The sequence below is a fragment of the Gadus morhua genome, chromosome 8 (genome assembly GCF_902167405.1).
Source record: "Gadus morhua chromosome 8, gadMor3.0, whole genome shotgun sequence".
Classification (NCBI taxonomy): Eukaryota; Metazoa; Chordata; class Actinopteri; order Gadiformes; family Gadidae; genus Gadus; species Gadus morhua.
The window spans coordinates 9790570-9804932 of NC_044055.1; the positions used below are offsets into that span (position 1 = coordinate 9790570).

Sequence of the window (14363 nt, forward strand, 5' to 3'; positions counted from 1 at the left end):
GAAAGAACTGAACCGGCAGGAAAACCCCACACACAGCTATGACGCATAAGTGACACAACAAATCAACGTTGGATCACTTCAAGTGTATCACGGGGCATTAGGAGTTCCTCATTTCCGTTCAAGACTTCCTGTAGTGAAACCCAAACACACAGTAAATTAACCCTGATCTATGACGCCTTTCCACCGAGCAGTGTGGTGCAGTCAGGTGTCGCTCGGATACGGCTCAACTTTCAACTTTTGGCCGTACCGCACCCAACTGCCCGCTCGGCTGAAACGCGCCATAAGAGATGTATTGCTTATGGAATCAATTGGCTGGATTTACATCGGGTCAGAAATCAGCCATTGACATCTTAAAAGGAACATGACAGAAGGCTTAGGCTCAGTGAAGGTACCTGCTGGAGGTAGTTGTATTCCTGTGGCTGCAACAGACTGAACTCTTTCCGCTCTTCTTTGGACGCTCCGATGAGCAGATAGTAGAACACATGGTAGTTCCTGATGGTTCGAAGGCCACACACAGACAAGCAGGCAAATTAGCACACCTTTGCGTAATGGAAATACATGGGTCGATTGTAACCGTACAGTTACGTTTGCACTAATTTGCATTCTCATCCGCAGTGTAAGGTCAATGGGGCTGGATTACATTAGCCAGACCATAATACTTTAGGAAGCTCTACGTGACCTTATAGTCTCGTTGTAAATTAAAGAAACAAAACAGGATAAAACACTTTGACTTGTTATAAAACATCCAAGATTGATTTACCATTCCCCCAGGAATATATATTTTCAGATTTGTGTAGTATTGTACTTTATCAATAATTAGAATTAGTTACTTGCCGTCATGTCAGTATAATGCGGCAGTGTGCTATATTTAACAACGTAACCAAGAATGACTTGTGCTACCCCTCTCTCGTTATCAGGAGTCAAAATTCTGTAAATGTACATTTATAAATTGCATAAAAGAATAAAATGTATTATAACGATATGTATAACAGGCTTTATTATTGATTGTGAAAGCTATACGTTGGCCAGCATATATGATGGCACACGGGTTATCTCGATCATGGAACTAGAGCTGGTGATCCAGCTGGACTGGCAACCCTAACGCCGTCGTGGAAAAGTAAATCCTAATTATAATATACAATTATATAAGCCTTGTTCATATAATTACCAGTCAATTGAAAAGGTATTTGTATACATTCTCCTTGAACCTAGATTATTAAAGGTCCCATGACATGCCACCAGGTGTGAAGTTGTTTAGCTGTTACAAGCCATTTTGAAAATCTGCCTCTTCAGACATCACTAGTGGGCGTGCTCACCTAGATGTGGGACAGATGTCCAACTAGATGTCCACTTGTGATGGGGCAGATTTTCAAAACGGCTTGTAAGGCTAATCACACACACCTGGTGGCATGTCATGGGACCTTTAAAATAGATGGCATTTGCACTACCACTGTAGCCACAAAGTCTGATACGGAGGCCATGCCAAATGAATGACTCATGTAGATCCCGTTAACTGTCTTGCAGCCTTATTTGAAGCATTGCTTTCAGATATGCCGACTTGTCCACCTCACCCATAGTGTTTTGCAGTTTAACTTGTTTTCCCCCACAGCCATGGCCAATCCTAAACTCTCCACGATGGTCACTCCCTCACCTTTGTTTCCTTTGTATTTAGTGCCCACAATGTGAAGGTTCGCTATGAGAATCATGTACACCGAATGTCTCATTGAATGTATGCTTGGTAGTTTTGCTTCCTGCATCTTCCCATGATCATACTCTAAATTTAAATTCAATGCTTTGCTGTCCGAAGTGTCCTAAAAATATATTATTCTTCGTAAGTGCCCCATGGTTTAGGAGAAAAGGGAAGTCTGAATTGATGGGGCTTCTGGCCAGAAATAAACATGTGTCCTCTTTTCAATTACTGATTACTCACCATGGAAACATTGTCAACAGTGTAAACGAGTTAAGCAGCAGTGGCAAAGCAAAATACTGCACATTATTGTAAAATAGTATTTTTAACATTGAGATTCATTCGACACGCTAAATGGATGTGACGTGTGACTAGGCCAACCCAAAGCCCATCCATCCGTCTATGTTGACGTGTACAAGGTCAACAAGTCATCTCTGGGCTCGTACCGCTCGCTCGTGTCTCTGCACACCAGACGACTCTTCTCCAGCAGGTACTTCTCGATGATGGCCCTACCATGGCAATGAGGGGGGAGGGGGAGAATTAGGAATTGGTTATACAACGGATATGACTAAGAATGACCTAACTAATGAACACAAGAAATTAAAATAAAAGGATGACGAAAAAGCACCCATTTCAAAAGACGTTTTAAATATATTCAGTTCTCTTCTTGGCTTCTATCCCCTTCAATTAAATCCTCGATACAGGGTAGTGACAAAGCTCAGATGCCCAGAAGAGATCAACATCACCATGGAGACAGTGAGGTAAATAAATAAAGTACAGAAGACACACGGCCACGCCTCACCCTCGGATCACCCCACTCTCCAGGTAGTTGAGCTGGACGAATTTCCCGAAGCGACTGGAGTTGTTGTTCTGTGCTGTCGTAGCATTCCCGAAAGCCTTAAAAAAAAAAATAGCATAAATAATCGATAAATGTGAGCTTTAATATGTTCTCACACATCGCTAAACATAAAAAGAGGGAGAGCACTTTCAATATCATCATCATTAAGAGGTTGATTATCCGAGTCCAACCTTTGCCATTAATGCCATTATTTCAGTGTCTTGCTTTGATGCACATTCTTATCTCCAACACATTCTCCAGCTCTTACGGGGAAGGCTTTTGAATCGCTCATACGTGTACGTTGAGATGTTGCTTTCTCAATGTAGAAACAGCACATCTATCCCTTACACTTCCTGGCCCCCTTTAACATCAATAAAATAAAAGCAGGCCTCGAAAAGAGAGATGTTTGAGAAACGGGACTCGGAAAACCATGGTCAGATTGTATATGGTAGCATACTTTTTAAACAATGTGTTCAATTGGGTGATAGAAAACTGCTAAAGGATTGTGGAAATTATTTTCCCACACTTTGAAATCGAAATGTGTCAATCATTCATTTCCTGTGACTCACTGACGAACATGTCACCTACTGGACACGGCAGACGTGGCTAATGATCAACCAACCATTTACTGTGACTCTTTTATTGTTTGGTTGCTCTCAAATACCGAATACTCCGGCTTCATAGTGGAGACCTTGTGTTGGGCCAGTAGGCTTGCCCTTGAACATTGTTGTTAAATGTTAAGCATTCTTCCATGTGTGTTTTGTTACATCCACTGTTACAGTCGAATGCCTGAGGGGCATTTTAGAAGAGCCGTGTTGCATCCATTTAACAACACAAACAATACAAAATAAACTCTGCAATAAGCACCAAGCACTGAGCTTGTTAACAAAGTATCTTCTTTTTATCGGGTTGTACTTTTCAGCCCTCAGTGGCCTCAGCCCGATTGGGCGATAAACTGACTTTCAAAAAAACAAAACAATCCATTCCAGTAGAACCGCATTCACCAGGGAATATGTTAATGCAAGTGGTTGGGAAAGGAGGGAAAAGCAGATCTCAACAACAGTGTGGTCTCTCTGCCAGGTACAGGTGTCCCCATGCAGCCTCTTTACGAGTTGAAGGCAAATACTGAATGGGACATCATGGCTAAGGATTGAACTTGGATGTCATATCAGCTGCATCAACTCCTTCCAAAATCATTACCGTCTAAGAAAAAAGGACACAGACATTCTTTTTCAAACCTGAGCCTACGTCAGCGTCGAGGGTGGATGGAAAAGACGTAGAGGGAGGAGGAGGAGGAGGAGAAGATGTGCTATGTAACGATAAGGACTCTTCTTGTCCTGACAGGAGAGGGCTGCTTCTACACAGGTGCAGGTTTCTGGAATGTTCCATCCCACAGCGCACCTCGGTAAACAGTGAACTCAATGTGTGGAATACGTCTTAGCAGTGTTTTTCCTGCAGAATGGCCTGGATCAAGGGGTTGTTTACACCGCTGTGCACAGGGAACCGAGAGGACGGGAAGGGCGAGAGGGACAGCGAAAGAGAGACATTCGTTTTGGAGGAGAAAATGAAAAGTGAAAAGCGTGTTCCGATGGAAGAAGTTAAGGCCTTAATGCACACAGCGGCAGGCACAAGAGACCCAAGAGACACGAGTATGAAAGAGAGAAGAGAGCTTGGGTTTTATAGACGCAGCGATCCCAGATCACCTGGCTGGTCCTGTCGTGACATGTAGACGTTCCTTCTACCTGGTTTTCCCACAACGCCAACGCCCAAAACATTCCCCACACACTGAAGCACAAGACTCTGCGTCAAAATCGTCACTAATGGACACGTTACTTCGTTCTCGAGTTTAACACCCCCCCACCCCAATAAAAATGAAACTATTATAAACTTGTGTCAGATGGGGTCAGCCTAGTTTTGAACTCTTGTTCTGGTTTCGTCATGCCACACATATTGTTATAATATAACAACAATCCCGCCACAAAAAGCACATCAAATATCAGATAATAACAAACACGCACAGTTGCCCCACACATACAATCAAATGTACTGTGCCTACATCATGAAGGAGAAGACTGAGCCCTTGTTATAATAGCCCGCTTGTGGAATCGATTATTTGAAAAGCATTCTTAAAATATGAAGGTCACGTGTTAAAGCCAAGCTACCTCCAAAGAAGGAACTGTTTCTTCTTAGTGCCAACCGTTTCTTCTTTCTCTTGTTAGACCTGCCCTATCCTTATCACACAGCTGGCTGAGTATTATCCTTGGTCAACCACCTTTACCCCCACACTTGTTTTTTTAGAGAGACATCTGAGTCATTATCATCAGTAAAACTATGTCCTCCATTCAAAACAAGGAACAATATGGATACCTAGGAAAAGGATCCATTCGTTATTTCCTAGAAACCTGTTGGGCCTGTTCAGAGACAAAATCTGAAGCGGAGCCTCTATAAATGGCGGGATGGGTGTGTGTGACGGGAAACAAAGTGGGTCGAACTTCATTGTATGTAAGCTTAGCCACTCATAGAGCCGCCATGCTGTTCAGGTTTCAGGAAACGTCTAGCATGTAATGCAATGTTAACAAATAATTAGCATTGGTGTTTGAACTACTACCGATATGGTAAGGTATTTCATTGAGACCACGAGTGAAGCCTGAGCATGACACTTGTGTGAGAGGGAAGTGTTTGGAAGTGTTTATCAACACAACCGTTTTGCATGGAGACTGGAATGCTAAAAAGAAATACATTATTTACTGAGATATTAAATAGTCTGGTATTTCCAAGTACCAGAGAACAGGAACAGAACCACAAAGGCTCTACTGTCACGTCAACGTGTGGAACTGAAACATGGCCCTACACTGGAAACAATAGTCAAGTTCAGTAGGATGTATCTTGGTCCTTTTAGTTTCATCCTTGCCATAAATATTTGGCCTGTTAAGCCCTTTGACACTGTAATGGTGTTTAAGGGCTATACAAATAAAATTGAATTTAATTGAATCCTTAGGAGCCTATGATATAAATCCAATCGAAAACTGGAATCCTTTGAAGCACAGTTTCACGTGAAAGAACGTAAAGCTAAAAGGTTCCTCCCTGTTCTCTGTCTGTGTTGAGTTACATTGTATGGCCCGGCGCCTGCTGAGATCACACATGTGTTGTCCATCTGTCATTCTGTGTGCAACCTCTGTCCTGAACACACATTTGGTCCCGCGTCGAGCAACAACCACGACAAATCTGCTCACGAATGCATGCGAGCGGATATACAGTATGTTCAATAAGCCCTCACAAGCCTTAGACATACCTCAAGACCACAATGAGGTACAACAAGATCACCAGGTCTAAAATAGGTTGAGAGAAACTCTAGTTAATAGACAACATGGCTTCCCAAATAACTAGCAGTTACTATCTGTATTTCATGTAAATCAAATGACAATCATTTATAGAAACTCCAGAACTTTAAATCCACTCCCTACTGACAAAATATACGACCAGGGCTAAAAATGTAATAAAATGATAATTTGGTTAGAAGGTAATCTAACCATTGATGTCAATTGTTCATCAGATCATTGATGTAACAAGAGATACATTTACGTCAGGGCCATATAAGGAATCAGTTTCAGCTGTCTGATGTTTTAAAAACAGGATGGGGGGGATGCATTCAACGCCCGTCCACTATAAACAAAGCGGCTGACCTCCGTCTGTCTGCTCTCATCCACTCGGGCAGATCCCCACAAGGCCGGTGTCACTAGGCACAATGAACACTGACAGGCTGAGGGTGTGTGTCAGCTGTGAGCTGTGTGACAGCAGTAGTCGGCCTGGTGGTGACAGATGGGGGTGACGAGGAGGTGTGTGTGTGTGTGTGTGTGTGTGTGTGTGTGTGTGTGTGTGTGTGTGTGTGTGTGTGTGTGTGTGTGTGTGTGTGTGTGTGTGTGTGTGTGTGTGTGGGGGGGGGGGACGTACCTCCAGCACAGGCCCGGCGCCCAGCAGCGTACGCACCACACCGCTGGCGTAGCGCTTCTGGCTTAGCGCCGTCAGGCAGTGGACCAGGTAGCTGCTGCTCTCCGTCTTGCCCGAGCCGCTCTCCCCGGAGATGACGATGCACTGGTCCAGCCGCCGGTTCAGCATGGCGTGGTAGGCCACGTTGGCCACGGCGAAGATGTGCGGGCTCAGCTTGCCCAGCGGCTGGTTCTCGTACATCATGACGTACTTGGGGTTGTAGTAGCAGGGCAGGAACTTGAAGGGGTTGACGGCCACCAGGATGCTGCTGGCGTAGGTGTAGATCTTCTTCTTGTAGAAGCGCTTGCGCAGGGTCTGCAGCAGGGCGTCCTCGCTCAGCTCCGGGAGCCGGCAAAGGTCATCGTAGTCCTCCACCAGCTCCTCCAGCCAGGCCTCCCCCTCTTGGAGCAGAGGCTGCAGGATGAAGTAGTAGCCTTTGCTCTTGGGATGCCATCTGTGGGTCTCCGGGGGCCACAGAAAGTACCTGTTCACGGGGTGTTCCCCATCCTCGAGGACCGTCTCTTCCCCGTCGCTCTCCTTCAGCTCCAGAAGGCTGTAAGAGCGTTGCGTGTCAATGCCCAGGGTGGCCACTGCGTGTTGTATGACCGCGGCAGTGGTTTGGGCGGCGGTGACCTGCAGGGTAAGGCATTGCGCGGTGACTTGTTTCAGCCTAGGGTAGATCTGGATGACGTGGGACGGATGGTCACCGGGACCGCTCGTCTGCGCGCCCTGCAAACTGCTCATCCTGAAGAGAAAAAGAAACCCGAATACACTGAAACGCTTAAGAATAGACTCATATTTTTGGGAACTGCTTTGTCTTTTGGAAAATGTCGATTCTGAAACGTGTCTGAGTGTGAAATGAACGTGCAACGTGACATTAGAAGAGTATAGGTGCGGTAACCAACTAGAAAATACATGCGAATAAACGCAGACGGTAACGACTCCACGAAGGAACGATTAAAACGTGTCAAAATGAAACGCATGAAAAAAAATAAAACGATGTCAAATGCTTTGTTTTATAAACATGCCACAAATGAGAACAGAAGAAAAAAATCCTTACTTTCGAGAGAAGAGTGTTCATTTCATTTTTGAGTTAAAACATTCCTGACAGAAACAGGAATCACCGCACCTCTGGCGCTGTCGCTTGCACACCTTGAAGGGAAAAAAAATAATAGAAAGACACCTGCGCTGTCTGAAAAACCTGGCTAAACAAAACTAAGGGAAACTACATGTATATGGTCCCATTCGAAGCGTACAACTATGAATTACAGTAAAATCCTTTCGGAGCGCAAAAAAGTTACTTCCTAGATTTCTTAACACGCACTCGTCGTCAGACCGCTGGGGACCGACAAGTCAGCGAGAATAGCTGAATAATAACTTCCGGTCCATTTAATTAGCATAGAAAGTAAATAAGGACTTTGCTAAGGGGTAAAAACAACAAAAAACAACGCTGTTTCATTCTGCCTCAAGAAGTATAAAACAACTGTCTCTTTCACAATAGGACTATAGCCTGTAAAGACTATGGGCTACTCCCTGTGGGCTACTCCCACATTTATAACAAGGGTTATTACACTTTCGATGCATATGACTGGTTTATTTAACTGATATAATATCGTATTGGCACATAAACCTTAAAATAAACGAATTTTAATTAATTAGTCTGCCATATTTAATTATTATCGACATCTAGGTATGGTCTGAAGACAGAAGTCTTGTAAAAATATATGATTTAACATAAATTCATAGCCTCCATCAGCTTTTTAACATCACAATGCCTGAACTGTATTTGCCTTGGAGCAGGGAAGGCATGAGGGGGCTTTTAATTTGAAGGTATCGCCGGAAGTACCATGGGCAGGCGAGGAAGCAGGACAGATAATATTTACGATGTCTAAACTACATGAAATGAGAGCTCTGGTAAACCAGATGCTTACTACAGCTATTGAAACATTATTCGTGGAATTTCAGAAAACGATAACTGAATATGACAATGAAATCGTTCGTTTAAAAGAAGAAAACGATCGCAAAGGCAAGCTGCTGGACAGAGTTTTGGACCCAGTGGGGTATTTACACAACGCTGGTGCGTATATTCTCAAAGACATGTTCTTTCACCTGTTTCGATTTATCTGCGTGTTTAGCACGGTCAGGATTCTTATTTATGTTGTAAACACACGAGTTTGGTCATTTCGGAAGTGCCTAAATCGTCCCTACAACGGACGTCCGTGCGGCTCTCTGTGAGCCCCCTGGCCAAGCGGACCACTGAGCCCTGGCATGGACTGCATAACCAATGAATAACACATGATAGCGATCGTTTACCTTCTCTGGGAAATATTTAATGAATGTAACAATTGAACCATTGTTGTGATGTATTTAGTTGCTGTATAAGCTATTTCTCAGCCCTTGGTTTATATTAGGGGATATTATTCCATTGCAAGTTAGAGATTTTGAGCGACATCTATTGGCCGTGTGTGTAGGCCTACCTGTTATATTGTGTAGCTGTAAACCAACTGTGACTTGAATAATAAATAATAATAATTGTAGTATCAGTTATAGTCTAGAAACTCACTCTTTTTTCTTTTGAGTTATTATCTTCATACATCCAAGTGCCATGAAAATTGTATAGGATTTTGGATATCAATATGATGGCCCGATACTTCGTTATAATTGCATCGGATCCATAAGATCCGATAGGATGCATCAGTGCAGTGGTATAGATACGAATCCTAGAAAGTGTTAGATACTTATGGTTTGATAGACTGTTAACCAAACATAAACACCTAACATAACCATATCAAATCGTGTGTTTACTGAATTATCCTACTTTCAAATACTTCGATATACATTTTTTGGAGTGTTCACGTGACGGGTAGTATATACTAAAACAATAAATATACACCTCAGGCTCCTTCGGTCTCAGGGGCTATTCCCCACTATTCACACTATGAACTTCCACACTATGAACTTCGTCTTTGGCGGATAATTGTTACATAGCCATCTCTAACGTTATACTAACCATAACCACCTGTCCATCCAGAGGCAGCTGAATACTTTTGCTCAGGTGCAAATGTTTACGCATAATTATGTCACCCCCAAGTGGTCACTAGAGGAAGCAAGTAATTACATGTTGGTTGAGGGCAAAGTTATAATTCTCTGTGGTGGCGTGGATGGGTGTAAAACATCACAAGTTTCAAAGAAGTTTGTCTTATTATGTTTCATTCTTCCTTCCAGGCTGCGAGGAGTCCTTTTCAGGAGATGAGGCAGTGGTTTTCCCAGAGCAGCAACAGGAGCGAACCTCACAGAACCTCAGTGGACCAAACCAGGTGGGGCCTGATTCCCTGCCCCCTAAAGACGAACCAGAGGAAGTCACCCCAAGGCACGTGGGGACCGACTTCCAAAGCACCAAAGAAGATCTCAAACAATTAATCCAAAGCCCGAAAGAAATCAACCTTAGTTTCATTAAGGAAGAACCGCAGGATGGCTTCAGCGGACCGGAAGACATCCAAAGAAATCCCGCGGAGGAAATCGAGGAAGCCGACCGTTTGTTTTGGAGTTTACTCTCCGAGAATAACCCGGAGCGACGCTCGTCGCCTTACAGGAGCCAGTCGGAGAGGCGATGGGCTGAGCCTCCACCGGCCTTCGCCTCCGCAGTACAGCAGCAGCAGCAGCAGCAGCAGCATGGGCCCCCGAACCCTTACCGGCCAGGTCAGGGGCCACAACCGGCCCCCGCACGGCGACACATTTGTCCGGTGTGCAACAAAGGCCACGCCCGCAACTCCAAGCTCGTCATCCACATGAGGGTGCACACGGGGGAGAAGCCTTTCGCCTGCCCCCAGTGCGGCAACCGCTTCAGCCAGAGCGGCGCGCTGACGGCCCACATGAAGGGCCACACGGGCGAGAGGCCCCACGGCTGTACCGTCTGCGGCAAGAGCTTCGTCAACAAGTGCAACCTCACCAAGCACGTGCAGGTGCACAGCGCGTACAAGCCCTACGGCTGCACCGTGTGCGGGAAGAGGTTTAACTTCAAGCAGGCGCTGAAGGTCCACAAGTGCCCGCAGGCGAGCGGCCTGCAGGTCACCTGTGGCGCCTGCGGCCGGGGCTTCTCTCGCAAGGCCACTCTGGCGGTGCACGTGAGGCACCACTGCCCCGGGGCGATGGCGATGGACGACGCCGGACACTGCGCCGGGGCGCCGGACGGACGCTATGCAGCCGCCGGAGACGGGTCGGGATCGACCGACGCCGCCACCACCGCTGCCCGCTGGCCGATGTCGTGCCAGACAATGAGTTATTAGTGAGGCGGTGGTGGATGGAGAACGACAGGCATTTTTGTTTTGGTCAAGCTATTCCTCTGGGTTTTATTACATATATTTATTGACAGATTTTATTTCGTCACATTTATTAATATTTACGTTCATATGAATAGCTTTTTCATGTTTGGACGATAGTTATACGATAAAATTTACCGTATAGTAAAGGTTCCCTTGTTAACCTTTTGAGTTGAGTTTTGGAGCCACCAGGTGGCCCTCAAGAGTGAGTATGTGTCCTCTTCCCAAACTGGATTAGGCTTCTCTGCACAAGATCAATGGAAAGTGAGTTTTCTTCTTTTTTTTTCAACGCCATCTGCTGCTGGAAGCTGAATTCAGTATTACCTTACCTAGGCCATTAATTTGAGAAAGATGTTTGCAATTTTATATCCAAAGTGCATGTGCTTTGGTAAGCAGGATATGATGTCATTGAGGGCCCCCAAGCTAATCGAAACAGCATTTGCAGAGTCATGTATTCTGAAATGTAATTAGTTTAAACCATAAGCCCGACAGATTTGCTTACTGTATTGAATGCTGTTTACATTTACCTATCCGTAATGATGAGCAATAAGGAAGCAAAGCAAGACCCAGTCTGCTTTGCAGAGACCACTTATTAATTCAATATTGGAATACATGACAGTGTTCTATTTCTTTAATACTATCCCCTGATTCTTCTAAAATTTGCGATGATATAATAATGGTAATTGTATTATTAATAATGATAAATGCACTCATATGCTATTCTTAAAGGAAGAATATTGCCAGAAATCAGAGACCAAAGGCCCTACGTTTAAATACATCTAATAAGGGGACTTAACGAGAAGGTGTTGTATTCTGAATACGTGGATGTAAACTGTTTCCCTAATCTTAATCAGATTCTGGTTTACAGATGGTTCACACTTGTAATACACAATACATGTGCAGGGATTTTAATCTCAAATTTTTTTATAGCTATATGAGAGAGGACCCATTTGGGAAAAAGAAAGAGGCAGACAGATTGACATACACAACCACAGGATAAATAACAAATACTGCAGAGACCACACCATCCCATTTGCAATGCATCCAGAGTCAAAGAATAATATATTCAGCAGTGCGGTTGTAAAGCATTGTGGTTTATGACAGTTCAATCAGAGCTTTTAACTTTTAACTTTTTTTTATAATTTTAAATGACGTCTTTGGTGATGATGTTATGAACAACGGCATTGGTCCAGAAATCGGGTCTCACTGCTGTCCCTGCTGGACTGAGCCAGTTTCATGGTCACACTGATTCCAGTACAGTAGGCACAGGAGTACATAAACCCTAACCCAGGGGTCTTCAACGTTTTCCAGGCCAAGGACCCCCAAACTGATGGAGAGATGGAGCGGGGACCCCCTACTTATATATTGTATAAAATTGTGTTAAACTGGTCCCATAGTGCTATGTACCTTGTTATTTTGCATTCAATACTAAGATATTCAAATAATACACAGGTTCATCTATTCATGTTTTCATTTTAACATGTGCAACGTACAGTGAGTAGGGTGGCCATGCCACTGCCACTCATAAACATAACATAACATAACATAATAAACTGATACCTGCCAAGATCAACATTGTCTGTCAATTGCAAAAAAAACGAAAATAAGGGATGTTTGTTAGTCTCTTTCTTAATACTCCGGGAGTAGTCCGGTAATTTATCAACCCCAGCGTGTCTGGTTGCTAAGCGACGTCAACGTCTTTGGCAGACTATTTCTCTGCTTATCACTTATTTTCCAGATAAGGACCGGCGTTCTATCCCTTACATAACAGCACTCTCTCTCCCTCTCTCTCTCTCTCTCTCCCAACAGTCTTGGCTGCGCACTCTTATCCATACGTATTTTTTGCGCCGGCGGAGGAGGGGGTAGATATAAAGACCGGACGAGAAACTTACGACGCTGTGCTGTCCTTCTTCGTAATTGAAGGAGCAGGCAGAGAAAAGCTCTCTCATGCTAGGCTTTAATTAAAATCAGATACATAAAAATGTCGCAGCCACTCCAGATGTGCGCTTACCACTTTTGTAAATGCCATATAGTAGGCCTACATTCGGATCGCATGATAGGAATAGATCTATTAGAAATCGGATCAAAAGTGTCCATGTAACCGTGGAGTGTGTTGGATTCATGTTAATGTGTATTTAAAAACATTTCAATTTGTGGAAAAAATGGGGGGAATATATAAAAAAAGTCGAATCAACCAAAACTTTCGCGACCCCCCTGCAGTACCTCCACGGACCCCCTGTTGAAGACCTCTGCCCTAACCCATATGAACAGTTCATTTGGCAAATACAAAATACAGATATGATAAATGATTCTGAATAATGATAAATAAGTCATCACCCCTTTACATCTTAATTCATTGAACTGTATATTGGCTAATTTATCGATAACATTTTGAATTCATGGTGGGCAACTGGGCACAGTGATCACACATTTGTTGCATGCAGATACATGTCTGCACGTGCAAGAAGGAAAAAAAAGACATTCCTATACATTCAGCAGGTGGTCTGCCCCTTCATGCACCTTCTCCTCTTTCTCGTCTTCTATTTCTTCTTCCTCTTCTACCTAGAAGGGTGGGGTCAGAGGGGTAATGTGCCGGAACGCCGGAACTCATTCTTTTCATGTCAGACACTGAACTTAGCCACTGTGAACAAAAGGGTTTGCCTCGGTGCTCACTAATGAGCTAAGCTCTGCGTCTTCACAAGATTCTCCTCGACGGGGCTGGACTGGAAGAGCAGTCATGACGATCGTCACAGTGAGGTGGGAGGTGAGACCTATGTAGGCTACAAGTGTTAATATGACAATGATTAAGGCTCTACATCGAACACGGTGCCACTTTGATGCATTTCAAAGTAATTGTGCAGGAACTATTTAAGGATAAATATTCATTTTTCATCCATGGGGTCTCGTAGCTTCCAAAGAGCTCTTTATAAAAGGACTCCTCACTATTGAACATCTGCACTAGTTAACGCTCAAACACGTTTGAATAGGGGGGGGGTTGGTGTAGGGTACAAACCTGAATATGACGCTATCAGCTTTCTTTTTTAGATTACAACACTACCCTACCCCCCCACCCGTTTGTATTCAGCTTCTCAAGCCTCGGGACAAGCAAGGGCTCGTCTTTCAGAGTATAAACTGCTGGTGTGACATCAGTGTATCCGTGTATCCATCAATGTACATCGTGAGACACTTCGGTATCACGATGTGTCGCTGCCAATGCCCCCCCCCCCCCCCCCCCCCCCCCCCCCCCCCTCCTCCATCCATCTATCCACGTCGATGAGGGCAAAGATGACGTTTACTTTATAGCGACCAACAGCATGCGATGAAAACCCGGGCACATTCCCACGCTCACACATGCGTTGTGTCTCCTCACTTTGATGTTTACCATCCAAGGCAACCACAGTGTCAATTACTCTCCATTCGTTGTCTGGACTTGGTTCAAATCATAATGTGGAACAACAGAAACAACAGAAACACAGAAACACACACACATGAAACATTTTCAAGAAGCCCATCAGAATGAGTGGAATTAAAG

General features: G+C 44.3%; 2 protein-coding genes across 4 annotated transcripts in view; one reads left to right on the forward strand and one right to left on the reverse strand.

Annotated features, from left to right (window-relative positions):
• The window catches only part of LOC115548460 (myosin IXb), a 32601-nt gene extending 24645 nt beyond the window's left edge, over window positions 1-7956 (reverse strand). The window contains exons 1-5 of one of the 3 annotated variants that reach the window (XM_030363110.1): window positions 7573-7955; window positions 6477-7257; window positions 2490-2584; window positions 2134-2196; window positions 393-492 (exon numbers count right to left, since the gene is read on the reverse strand). In XM_030363110.1, the coding sequence (XP_030218970.1) occupies window positions 393-492; window positions 2134-2196; window positions 2490-2584; window positions 6477-7256 (1038 nt within the window). In that variant the 5' untranslated portion in view covers window position 7257; window positions 7573-7955. Of the gene's footprint in view, window positions 1-392; window positions 493-2133; window positions 2197-2489; window positions 2585-6476; window positions 7258-7572 lie in introns of all 3 variants that reach the window. The other 2 variants (XM_030363111.1, XM_030363112.1) reach the window with 2 other exon arrangements.
• A 399-nt stretch (window positions 7957-8355) lies between these two features.
• Window positions 8356-12404, forward strand: LOC115549312 (zinc finger and SCAN domain-containing protein 21). Its single transcript, XM_030364454.1, has 2 exons — window positions 8356-8589; window positions 9738-12404. Exons 1-2 carry the CDS (start codon window positions 8397-8399, stop codon window positions 10796-10798), a joined length of 1254 nt encoding a protein of 417 aa, XP_030220314.1. The 5' UTR covers window positions 8356-8396; the 3' UTR covers window positions 10799-12404.
• Window positions 12405-14363: the final 1959 nt, after the last annotated feature.